We start from the raw sequence: 13296 nt of genomic DNA, 5'->3' as shown, positions 1-13296 counted from the left end.
TCTCCCCTAATAAGCCTGGCATTGTGGAAAGACACAAAGGTGTGAGTGACTCCTTTTCAGGGATGCTCCCTTGCTCACAACACAGGCAGAGGCTAGGTTTTTACTGGCTATTCTAGGCAAGGCTGGATTTTTATGTTGCTTTTATACTCATATCTCTAAAAGGACAGTGCAAGAAGACAAAGAGTACCCAATGAAATATGCTGACTGGCTTCTGACGTCCCAACAGGATTCAGGCCCCTGTCCTCCAAGGTGCATGCCACAATTACCAATCACACACGTTTTGGTCATAAGACTGAAAGAAAGTCAGATCCATCCATCCTTTAAGGTCCAGATCAAACCAGCTTAGACCCTGATGTTTGAAATCATTGAGAGTTTCAAAGATTCAATTAACTGAGAATCAAAGACCTGGGTTCAATCCCTGAACTCTAACCAGTAATGTACTCCTGAACATTAATTTTCAGGAGGTGCCAATGTGTCTGATCTAGAATTCCTGACTCATACATATGAGGGGGCAGTTTCTGTCCTAAGGTACCATTAAAAGTAAGGGTTTCCAAACTAAATGGAGCATTAGGACACCCTAGAGACTTGTGACAACAAAGATTGCTGGGACTCAACCCATAATTTCTGCTACAGGAGTCTGGAATGAAACCTGAGACTCTGAATTTCTAACAAGTTCCTGGGTGCTACCACTGGTCCAGAGACAAGACTTTTGAGAATCTGCTACTTTAGCCCCATCCCATGCCCAAAGGACTGGTGGAGAGAAGACTAATGCAGCAGCCAGAAGACTAGCTTTGAGCCGCTCTCCCACTCAGCAGTGATGAGCTACAATGAGACATCACCCCACACAGCACTGTCTCACCTCCAATTGACGTATATGCCAGTATTAGGTTAGCTTCTGTTTTCTCTACACCGCCCCAGAAATGTCTTGCCCTACTTTGCCTAGAGAGATAATCAACACAAGTAAGAGCACTGCAACTGCAGAGCATGACCTGGGTATAAGGTGAACTGCCATCAAGATGATCTGGCTTAAGCTTATTTGTTTATCAAAATGCATACTTTTTTATAGTTTTGATTTGTGAACCATGTAAATGATTTATACATTCAAGAATTAAATCAGGAGAAAAAGCAAACCCTATAAATGAATCAGTAAATTAATCTAGCTACATACAAAACTAATAAACCTTACAAAGAAAAGAATTATTTCATGTAGCTTCTGAACACAGCATTCTGACTGTACTTAACAGACATATTGTAAAGACAATATGAACTTCAGAGAAATCTTAAACTTCACTCCACTGTTAACTCTACTGTTAAGTAGTAATATTGTTATTAAAATTCTGAAATTGGTTATGTTCATTTAAAAATAAAGCAAATAAATAAATGTATTACTTTATCATGAACCAAATTTTTTCAATCTAGGAGGAAAAAGAAATATAAAATATATAAGATTTTAAAAATTAAGGAAAAACTCTAATTTTTGAAATATATATTTCCATATTATCTAATGAAAGGACCTAGAAGTAGTAACATCTCAGCAGCAATGAGTACACTTAGCATTCAAACTTGGTTTCTAAATATATTTCCCATTAAAAGGAACTGAGGCTCCTCAGAGGAAGTAATTCCACATTCTTGCAGATGAGCTTCAAATATATATTTGTGCCAGAAAACAAACAGTAGTCAAAAACTAATGTCAAAGGGCTACAAAAAGCCAGTATTGGGAGAGCTTGCTTCCACAGCCAAATTTGGCACCACTTGATTAAATAATCATCATAATCACAGCAGTTTTAATTGATGGAAACATGCTGAATAAGTAAAACTGACCATGTCTTTAGTAGTATCTAGAAAAAGAGAGAGGACAAGCAATCGTGGGAGTAAGTAAGAAAGGAAACTCTTCTTTATGGACTGATGTGATATAGAAGATAGAATCTGAAAACCATCATTTCTCAATATTAACTAACTCAGGCAAATGAATGTCAAAGGCATTAGTTAAAAAGTTGTGGGTGAAGAGAATATTCACTTGGTGTCATGGTATCACTCTGGAGATTATTTACTAAATACGAATCCCGTATTCACCTTTACATTGGAGATACCTGCCAGTCACCTCTCCAACTGAGTTATCAAATTTGGCTTTACTAATAGTGAGACAAACAGAATGCACCTGATGTGATGCAATATGAAATATCTGATACCACCAATGAGAGAGATGTTCTTGCCCAAAAGTATTTAAAATGAGTCTCTCAACCTAATTTCCAGGTTACAGGAAATACAGGCAGGAGGAACAAGCTAAAACACAACATGAGGGAACTATCAGACAAATCCAGAATATGGAATATTTTATGAAATAATTGGCTGGACTCTTCTAAAAGTCAATTTCTTTAAAAGAAATGGGGGGGGAAGAGGTGGGCACAAAAGCTCTAAATTAAAATCGAGTTAATACCTAAGATATGTAATGTATAAATCTTAATTGGACTGTGACTTGAAAAATGGTTACAAAAACATTCATAGCATAACTGAGAATATCTGAATATAGAATAAACATTAGGTGAAATTCTGGAATTATTCTCTTTGGCACTGTTATGATTATATAGAAGACTGGCTTTATTTTAAGAGAAGCATGTTCAAGTATTTATAAGTGAAGGCCTATGGTGGTGCCACAATATACAACCAAAACATTAATAACTGTTGAGTCTAAGCAAAGGGTAGAGAGTATTAATTCTTTCAACAGTTCTGTAATTAAGAACATTTTCATGATAAAAATTTGGGGGAAATTATTAAAATGAAAACATAAATGTTAATTCTCAGAGACAAACCTTACTCAAAGAGTGTATGGACCCCAAGTTCAGAATTACTCATCTAGCTAATTCATCTTTTTCCCTTCCAGAGTGTTACCTCAAAAAAATAGGAGACCCTAAAACTTCAAGAAATAAACTATCAGTCCCTGATGTGTACCAGCAATTACACAAGTTGACATTAAGACACAAGGATTGAAATGAAGGAGTTACCAAGATTCAAACAACCAATTCAAGTATCCCACAAAACACAGCACACACAAATGAATGCACTCTCAAGCTGGGGAAACCTGGTGGTTGGATGAACGCCAACTTCCGGTGGCCTGCCTCCAGGCAGGCACAGAGCAATGGCTGCAGCCTCGTTTGTTATAAATCCTTAGCTTGTAAAACCAATCATTTGTCTTGTCTTGTTTTGTACATGAACTTTAATTATGATATTGTACTGTAGTTATACCACTGGGGAAAACTGGGTGCAGGGCACATGGGACCTCCCTATATACTTTTCTGCAAATTCCTGTGACTCTGTAATTATTTCAAAAATAAAACAATACATTATAGATCACATAACCTGGTCTTTTCCAGTTTGAATATATCATTAACCTGCTCTTTAAACCCTTCCCACAACCAATCAGAAAAATGACATACTTTCTTTAAAAAGAGCCCTTCAAGATCCTAAATATAATCAATTCTTAAAATGGTTAAAATCTGAGAAGAAATAGAAAAGAGATTTTACATCTCTTCCAGACCCCTTAGTTTCCTACACAGCCCCTACCACCTCACCCCAGGTGAAATGTGAATTCTCCACTGTAACTGGCTTCCAGGTCACATGATTGAGTAAAACAGGTGCAGTGGATTCAGCACAGGCCCTGGAACACACAGGTTCAGGACTGCCAGAGCTGACAGCTGAAAGGACAGCAGCCACATGCTCCCCTTCCCACATGCTGCTTCTCTGGCCTTCTGAGCCTGAGCAGTAACGAGTAAACTGGTAGGTGCCTCTTGATTTCACCTCGGGAACAGGCTCAAGAGTCAGAACGAGTCTGTGATTTTTCCCAAAAATAAGTATTCACATCTTTCTGCTCCTGGGACAAAATAGCGAAGTCAAAAACCACGGAGAATCCTGGTCTCATCAAGAGAACCCTCTCCAACAGTGCCTTCTGCTGCAGTGGAAACTGGAAACAACAGTTGCAAATTCTCTCTCATGCAGGCTCCCAGGTCCTACCCAGGCCAAAGCCTACACCTTTACAACAGATGCTATAGGCCCTTGATGTGGGGGCATTGACAAGGTCTTTGGCCAGTCAACCAAGCAATGTGTTTCCTGGGGTGCTGGTTCCACAATGTCCTCTGTCCACACTGTACCCTATGCTCTAGCACAGAGGTCCCTGCATAGAAAAGCACACAGGAAATATTACTGAGAAGCCAACGTGGTAAGTAGTTGATTGAGTTTGCATTTGTTCTGAAGACTTGCCACCTGGTTTTCATTTCACCTGAACACATGGGTTTTGCATAATAATTTTTAAAGGAGTCCCGAAAATGCATTTTTCCAACACTGCCTGATTTTTCAGGCAAGGAAATACCTTTTGTACACAACTCTACAAAAGTAGAATACAAAAGCGTGTGTTACACACAGCTGTCCATGCATTTTATAGCTGTGCTCGAGTTGAGCAAAAGGAAATACACGAAAGCACCAGCAATTGGTATTGTAAGGTGGTAAAAGTATGAGAATTTCACTTTTTAAAAATGTTTTATTATGTTTTACACTTGTGAAAAAAAACACTGATCATTTATTACACTTAGAGTCAGAGCCACGTTTAGAAGAAGAGGCCCTCTATAGAGAAGACAAGTCTCACTTAGAGTTCACATGAGATGGGAAAAGGGAGCATGACCAGGCCGGTACAGCAGCAAAGTCAGCCAGAGGAGCATGGGCTGAAGTGAGGAAAAAAACTCAACTCTCAGTACTTCCAAATGCTTCATAAAACTCCTGAAGATTACTGTTACAATGCACCCATACATCTGCCAGTAACCAGTCAGGAAGTATGCTCACAGATGACAAAGGACACAGGTTCCAGCACTGAATTCCCCATTCAGAACCAGCAACATACAGAGCAGGAGCTCAGTAGGAAGGAGTCACTGATCATTCCATTCACAGAGAGCATTTCATAAATAACTCAACTGCTGTATTTAAATCACGGTAACTTAGAACTTGCTGCCCCTTCACCACTCTTTAAAATAATCTTAAAAATAATATTTAACTGGAAAGCACCCAACTTCCCACTGAGTTGTACACTATAACACAACAAAATAGTCCATAGTATGTTTTTTATTATTATTTATTGATTTTAGAGAGAGCGCGAGGAAGGCAGGGAGAAGAAAGAGAAAGAGAGAGAGACATTGATTTGTTGTTCCACTTAATTTATGCATTCATTGGTTGATCCTTGTACATGCCTTGACCTGGGATCGAACCTGCAACCGTGACATATTGGAACTATGTTCTAACCAACTAAGCTACCCAGCCACAGCCCATATCAGACTATGTTACAAGAATCTTTGGCCAGCCAACCAACCAAAAGTATAATATTACTTTTTCATTATAAAGTCTCCACATCCTCTTTGGCAGAGAAAAGAGAGTAGTCACCTCATAAAATGTCACACCTTTAAATACCTGTATAAAGCTCTATGGGTTGTCCTGTGGTCCGGAAACAACAATATTTTCTAATTCTTACTAGGAAATATGCATACTGGAGCTGAGCACATTATTAGAGACCAAGGGGAGAACAAGGCAGTAGAGAAGACCGCTCTAGATTATTCAACTATACACATGAGATTAACCCAGCCACTATCTCCTATGACAAGCCCCAGATTTGGGGAGATTATGGTTTAAAGATATCCCAAATACCCAAGGTTGCTGGTTAACTCTCTCTAGAATACCTGACATAAGATAGTAAACCTTATTCATAATTAAGCAAAAGAGCAGCAATCATGAGTGTAAAGTAAAATTTCTGATAAAAATACTGTTGACCCTTGAACAACATGGGACTTAGGGGCACCGACCACTGAAAATCGCTTATAACTTTGACTCCCCAAAACTTAACTACTAGTTGCCTACTGTTGACCACAAAGCCTTACCAATAACAAAGAGTCGATTAACATGTATTTTGTATATTATACGTACTATATACTGTATTCCTACAATTAAATAAGCTACAGAAAAGAAAATATTAAGAAAATACATTTACAATATTTATTGAAAAAATCTGCATATTAAGTGAAACTGCATAGTTCAAACTTACATTGCTCAAGTGTTAACTGTAATTTAAAATAGGAATGGATTTAGTGCACTATAATTTATGGCTATTTATTAAAAATGAAATATACTGGGGTGGGGTGGAGGGATGGGGAGAAAGGGCATATAACTGTTAATTGAATAACAATAAAAATTTTAAAAAAATGAAATATAGACACATATATACATGCACACACAAAGGGAAATAGATACCGTATTTTGCCGTGTATAATGCTCACATTTTTTGCCCAAATTTTTGAGGGAAAAATAAGGATGCATCAATTTAAAGATGACATACCATGGGTATAATAATCCTGTGTATAATGCACACAAAAATGTGGGTGTGCATTATACACAAAAATAAGGTACTTTTTGTCCGAGTTAATTTCTCCTCTTTCCCAAAAGCTACACAGTAAATCCTCATGTGACCATTTTTTGCTACTAAATTTTGCCAACAATCTGCTCAGCATTCTAGCAGATGTTTCTGTTTTCAAACCTCTGGGAACTTGGCTGGATCTGTTTTCTCTCTCCATGTTAAAAATAAAAGAAATGGTCCAAATGTGGCCTAATCCCTAGAGAAGCTTTTCCCTACCCCACACCCCTCAACCTCCCTATTTATGTGACCTCCATGATCCCTTCCCAAATCTCTTCTGTTCCACGAGAGATGATGTTTCCAATTATGGTCCATTATGTTGCCAAGGATGACATCACTCAGATGTGGTTTTTTTAAAGAGAAAATGCTACTGATTGTTACTTACTTAGGGACCATCTGCAACAATTTAAGTCAATTATTGTGTTGGACCTTATGAACCCATAATGACACAGGAACAGCAATTTGTTCAACATTGATTCTCCAAACAGAACTATACCCTTACCTGGGGCTGGAGGGAAGGGGGAAGGTCAGGCAGGTGTCCTTGTCTTTTATCTAACAATTTCTTTTCTTTTCTTTTTTAAGATTTTATTTATTTTATTTTTAGAGAGAAGGGAAGGGAAGGAGAAAGAGAGGGAGAGAAACATCAATGTGTGGCTGCCTCTTTCACGTCCCCTACTGGGGACCTGGCCCGTAATCCAGGCATGTGCCCTGATGGGGAGTTGAACCGGCGACCCTTTGGTTCACAGGCCGGTGCTCAATCCACTGAACTACACCAGCCAGGGCTGATTTCTTTAAATACATTTGTTACCCCATTTTACCTCAGTAACATCCATGACTTTGATGGCTGCCAGCTGACCTGTTTTAACATGTCGACCCTGAAAAACAGGAAAGAAAGATAATTAGCACCACTGTTTTGCACAATCACTAGAACAGAATGGTTGAAGCTTCAACAAACCATTTCTTCTATATTCCCCCCAAAAAACTTATGATGAAATAGTCTGTGCTTTTCAACAGAACAATATGGTCGGTAACACCAATGAACCACACTTGATGAACAAATGAGTTTTGATAAATTTCCCCTTTCTTTTCCAGGGTTGAATTTACCTATCGTTACCTCTCAACCCAAGCAACTTAAAGGTTTTCTTCTATACATCATGTTGAGCACTCTTTCTTTCCTAATACTCCACATGAAGGAAATGACCAAAAAAAAAAAAAAAAAAAAAAAAAAAAAAAAAAAACCCACACACACACAAGCAAAAAACACCTCTGGTTGTCTGCTGTCAAAAATGAATAATAGTCATTTTTCCCTAGTAGAGTTCCCAATACCCATTATTTGATTTTACAAGAATTATACTGAGAGTCTTTTTCGAAGCCTCCTTGTAGTTCCAATGTAGAAAGGTTGGAAAGTAACTACCTAGAATAGAGGAGTGTACAAAATGATTGTGCGGTGGGGGGCGGGGGGAGATGGAGAAAAAGAGAGAGAGAGAGAGAGAGAGACAACGAAGGGTGGGTATGCAAATTAAGGCTTTTTCACAGCTGTATTTTAATTCCTGACCTAGAACCTAAAAATTTGTTATCCACTTATATCACTAGATATTTCAAATTTGATGTCCTTCTCCCCTCATTAGATGAGGCTTATTGGATCTAATTATTGTCTGTCTGGCTCCTCTCCATCCACTCAGTATCACGTAGGCTCTGCTAGTCACTTCCCAGCTGAGTAACAAAGAGCTACCCAGATATCCTGAGCACTATTTAAGGACTTTATGAAAAATGGTCCTTCTGCAACAAATGTAAAACAGAAATAATGCCTCCATGTTTTCCCCACGCCTGCCTCTACTGTGATCCCATGGTAGAGCATTATGAATTTTAGAACTTAAAACCTGAGGAATGGAGGAACATCCTCCCTTTTTCTCTGGGAAGTCTGCACAGGAACTCAAGCTCCAAAACTCAAGTTCCAACTCAGTCCAAAAAAAAGACGCTCTGAAAACGACACTTAAAATTACGTCTCTAGCCCTGACTCATACGGCTCACTGGGTTGGGTGTCATTCCACATACCGAAAATCACTGGTTTGATTCTCAGTCAGGGCACATGCCTGGATTGTGGGCCAGGTCCCCAGTTCAGTTTGGGGTGTGAGAGAGGCAATTGATCAATGTTTCTCTTGCACATTGATGTTTCTCTCCCTCCCCCCCTCCCTTTCCCTCTCTTTAAAAAATTAACATGCTCTAGCTGATGTGGTTCAGTGGATTGAGCACCAGCCTGTGAACCAAACAGTCACTGGTTCAATTCCCAGTCAGGGCACATGCCTGGGTTACAAGACAGATCCCCAGTAGGGGGCACACAAGAGGCAACCACACATTGATGTCTCTCCCTCGCTTTCTCTCTCCCTTCTCCTCGCTCTAAAAATAAATAAAATCTTTTTAAAAATGAACAAATAAAATCTTTAAAAAAGAAATAAAGTCTCCGTTACATGTGGTCATGATGGGATGGAGTCCAGCAATGGCCCAACAGTTCAGAAGCAGGACGCATTCAACAGGAACCCAAGACAAACACAATCCACAGGCCAGGCACCTCATTCTAGATTTCACCTACCTGCAGACATTGCCAACCCCACCCTCCCCATGAGCTACTTTCCTAAGTCACCACAGTGCTACCATGTGACTGTGGGTACCATCTGTAGTTCAGGCCATCTGAATTCCTGCCTCTGAAGCAGGCAGAGAGAAGGCACATGGTCCATGTAGCAGGGAACTCCACATTCTTGCCCTTCCAGCCACCTCCCAGCTATTACTCTGCAGGTGTGCTTTCCCAGCCTGCCTAGCCTCAACAGCCCAGAAGTGAAGCCTCACCTGCCACCTCAGAGTACCCCATCATCACACCTTGTCTACTATCCCCATGCAGCCTGGGAGAATAGTCTGGCACTATTCATGCACTCACAGTTAGGTCACCCATGATCCTGAAAGAAAATGCTGTCCTGTCCATATATTGCACTAAATAATGAGGAAGTCACGTGACATCCACAGAAGCTCCATCTCAAAGGCCTGCACAGTGGAGTCCAACTCTGTGCCAGGAAGGTCATAATTTATGAAGGTTATATGGGCTCCCATATCTTTTACTACCTGTCTATCCAAAATCGCTCATTTAAAATATCTACCTATGTGTGTTATAGGCTCTGTAACCTCAGCCTTTTTTTAGCTTTGTAACTACAGCACTATTCTAAGCATCACTACAAAAACACTACGCTTTATTTTGTGTCCTGGGCATGGGCAGGACCCTGCAGCTACAAAGCAGGATTCCAGAGCACAAGCCAGCCAGACTGGGTCCACCCCTCATCTCCTCCACAAAGAGCCTGAGACCAGGGCACACAGTACAGCTCAGTTTACCCCTGGCTCCTTTCTGTCAAAGAGGGAAGAGTGGTGCCCATTTCACAGGTTTATTGTTGAGAACAGTGAGTGCACGGCATACAATCAGGCCCAACCCTGGTAATAAATTATGACTGAAGCTTGTTTCTCTCAACTGATGATAAAAATGAATTTATTAGCACAGTATCAAGCAACTCCCTTGAGTACCTATCACTGGCACTGCAATCATGAAACGAAATCATGATCTCCTTGAATCCAAGAAGGAAGGACAGAATTTAAGAGGAGAGAGTATTAAGTAATCTCCCAGTACCTCCCATGTAAGAGACACAAAGACGATCTGCTTAGCACCCAGTCAGCCCTCAAATCTGAAAATACATATTGCAGTGGATACTACCCACTGCACGAAGAGTACTGTTATTTTGCCATGTACAATGTGCACTTTTTGCTCAAACTTTTGAGGGAAAAATAAGGATGTGCATTATAAATGGGTAGTACCTGAAATACCTTGTATCTGTTCTTGTGTTTTGTAATTATTTGTACATAAAACTTTTTGTACCATAATATGTTCAAAAATAAATGCTAAAATTCCCTTATCAAAAAGCAAGTATCTAATTATAAATAAATAAAAACTGAGTTAAAAAATTAAAACTAATTTTTTTTCCTGTAAGTTTGGACCAAAACCATGGGTGCACATTATACACGGTAAAATACGGTACTCCCAACTTACTAAAGCACATTTCCCACTCACTGAATCAGAGAAAATAGCACGAGAGTTGCCCAGCTTTCTCTTTTCAAGCGGGGTAAGCAGTACTGTGTTGGGATGTATTAGGTGAGATGTGGGGGAAGGGAGAGTCTTCTGAGTGATATGGTAATACTTATAATCTTTATAGAACAAGAAAATCCACTGGTCTATTAAAAAAACCTCTCCAGATGTTTGTACAGTAGCAGTGTCTTCCTTTTTTCCCTTCTATACCTGAATTCAAGATTGCAAGTGTATTCTTAAGACTTAGCAGTCTGACAGTGGCATAAAGACTGAGAATGGTGAATTCATTCAGTATTTGCTTTGTATAGAACATTAGTTTCCCTTACTGATGAGGGATTACAGAATCAGGACCTAACAACCAATTAATTATTTTTGTGTCGCATAACAGACCAAGCAAAGGCATTAGTCTTAACATATACCAGGTCTTCCAAAATTAGGTCCATTTTAAATTGAAATCAGAATCAGGAAACTAATGATTCTGCTTCTCTCCTTCCTAAGAAACAAGACAATGCATTGGAAGAAATGAATCTGGGATTTGGGCAGCCTTGGGCTCTCATTCTTCCACTACCACCTCATTAATGTATTTCTCTGGGAAAGTTGTTTAACTTATACAAGCTTCCAAGATCACTGTAGAATCCAATCTATAATAAGTACACAGCATATATAAAGCCCTGGTCATCACACCTGGCAGACACTCAGATGAGAGTCTTTGCTCCCTCCAGAGGCCCCTGCTGATTCCCTGACCTTTTCTCACTAATACAGCTTGCAACTACCTCAAACCTCATCAATTTAGGCCCATTTCTCATCTTCAAAAGGCATGGCCAATATGTGGGGAGGCAGCAAGGTGCTACAGCAATATACTTCTCTCTCTCTCTACACCTATCTATATACATACACAGACATATAAATATATACACATATATAAAACATGTACATATTATATACATATAAAACCTCTGAATTTGAAACTAACAGAAGTAATATTCTATCTGCTGAAATGGGCCACCATATGTAAAGGAACCAAATGGCCAGCAAAATAGCATGAGGAGAAAAACTAAAGCTGAGACTGAATATAATGAATATTAACATGCTAAGGAGGCTACATGAAGGGTTTTTTGAAATGATAAAAATCTGTGTGATTTACTCAACACTACCCAAGACAGAACATATGAATACTTCTCTTGAGGTAGACTGGGGGCCAATGAGGGAGGCCCCACCCACATTCCCTTGGCAGAGCTTCAACTGTAATAAATGACCCCCTTTATACTGCCTCAGTGGTATGTGAAGAAAAAATACACACAATTAGAACCAAGTGCTCTTCTGACATGAAGCAAACATCACTATGGGGGTAGTGGTGTAAACCCACCTTAGAGGCTGCAGCAGGGCCTTCAAGGATTGCCCCGGTAGCCTTGAAGGTCAATGGACAGGATGTGGATCCCCTCAGGTTTCAGCTGCAAATAATCCTTACCAAACGCCAGAAAGGACAGGTATTCAGCTATCCACAGGCCAGGAGAAAGGGGGAGAACTCAATGATTCACCAGGATTAGAAGCTGTGTCACTGAACTGCATCACCTCTCTACAGACAGGTAAAGACAAAAATAGCTTGCCATATAGTGCACCCCGTCGAGAAGGTGCCGGTTTCCCACCACGTTGGAAGAGGGCCTTCTATCACGATGTGATGTGTGCACCTGCTGCAGACGGTACAACAACCTGGTTGCTCTTCATACCATCCAGTTTGGAAGCATTGTTCCTTCATCTTAATGATTGTTTGCAGTGTTTTGCTGTTTTAGAGATGTAGTATTTGGGATATAAGCGACCAATTGTAGGGGGAGAGGTGTCAAGTTTTTCTATTAAGGAGATCGAGTTTAGTTTCTCACTTTCACCTGTGATGTGCAGATTTCCAGACCCACACCAGAGAATTCTGAGAATATGAGAATTCTGTAAGTGGGTACAGAAATCCATGATTTTTTAAATCTAGTTTCTAGTGATTCTCATGCATTCTGAAGTTTTTCAAGTTTATATGAAAAAGCCCAAATTTAAGTTCTTGTATCCTTTTTGGACTATATAGTATTTATTACAATAACATAAGAACTCATTGTCTTAGCTGGGGGTTTTGGTATGTGAAGGTTGGGTTTATAACAAGCAAATTCTAACAAATGTCAATTATGTTTATCATAAAATCCTAACTTATATTTTGAAATGTTCCTGAGCTCAAAGGACAGGCAAGCCTAATTCAACAAAAGTTGATTTTACGGATGAGAAAGTATCCCAGAGAGCTAAAAGGACACAAGTCTAGTGGCTAAGCCAAACCTGGTTTGCCAATTCTCTCTCCAGGATGTCTCACTCACATCACTCTTATTTTACCTTAAAAATTCTAACTAGGCACCTGAAATCTTATAATCTTATTAACCAGTATCATCCCCAATAAATACAATATATATATGTATTTTTAATCAACTGGGGAAGAGGGATAGATTGGCACAGCACAGAGGATTTTTAGGGCAGTGAAAATACTCTGTAAGATACTATAATAATGGATAGATGTCATTGACATCTGTCCAAACTCATAGACTCACAGAATGGACACTAAGAGACCCTGGCCAGGTAGCTCAGTTTCTTAAGAATGTCATCCCAATTCACCAAGGTTGCAGATTCAATATCTGCACATACAGGGCACATACAAGATTGAACCAATGAATGCATAAATACGTGAAACAAGTCGATATTTTTTCCC

General features: G+C 39.5%; 1 protein-coding gene across 43 annotated transcripts in view; it reads right to left on the bottom strand.

Moving 5' to 3' along the window:
• The window catches only part of MAP4K4 (mitogen-activated protein kinase kinase kinase kinase 4), a 192414-nt gene that overhangs the window by 107620 nt on the left and 71498 nt on the right, over nucleotides 1–13296 (bottom strand). For 42 of the 43 annotated variants that reach the window (XM_053923629.1, XM_053923631.1, XM_053923641.1 and 39 more), the window contains exon 3: nucleotides 7261–7317. The exons of the other annotated variant lie outside the window; for it this stretch is intronic. In XM_053923629.1, the coding sequence (XP_053779604.1) occupies nucleotides 7261–7317 (57 nt within the window). The remainder of the gene's footprint in view (nucleotides 1–7260; nucleotides 7318–13296) is intronic. 43 annotated transcript variants of the gene reach the window in all.

Source organism: Desmodus rotundus, chromosome 5, assembly GCF_022682495.2.
Source record: "Desmodus rotundus isolate HL8 chromosome 5, HLdesRot8A.1, whole genome shotgun sequence".
Classification (NCBI taxonomy): Eukaryota; Metazoa; Chordata; class Mammalia; order Chiroptera; family Phyllostomidae; genus Desmodus; species Desmodus rotundus.
This window is presented reverse-complemented; position numbering and strand designations above follow the sequence as displayed.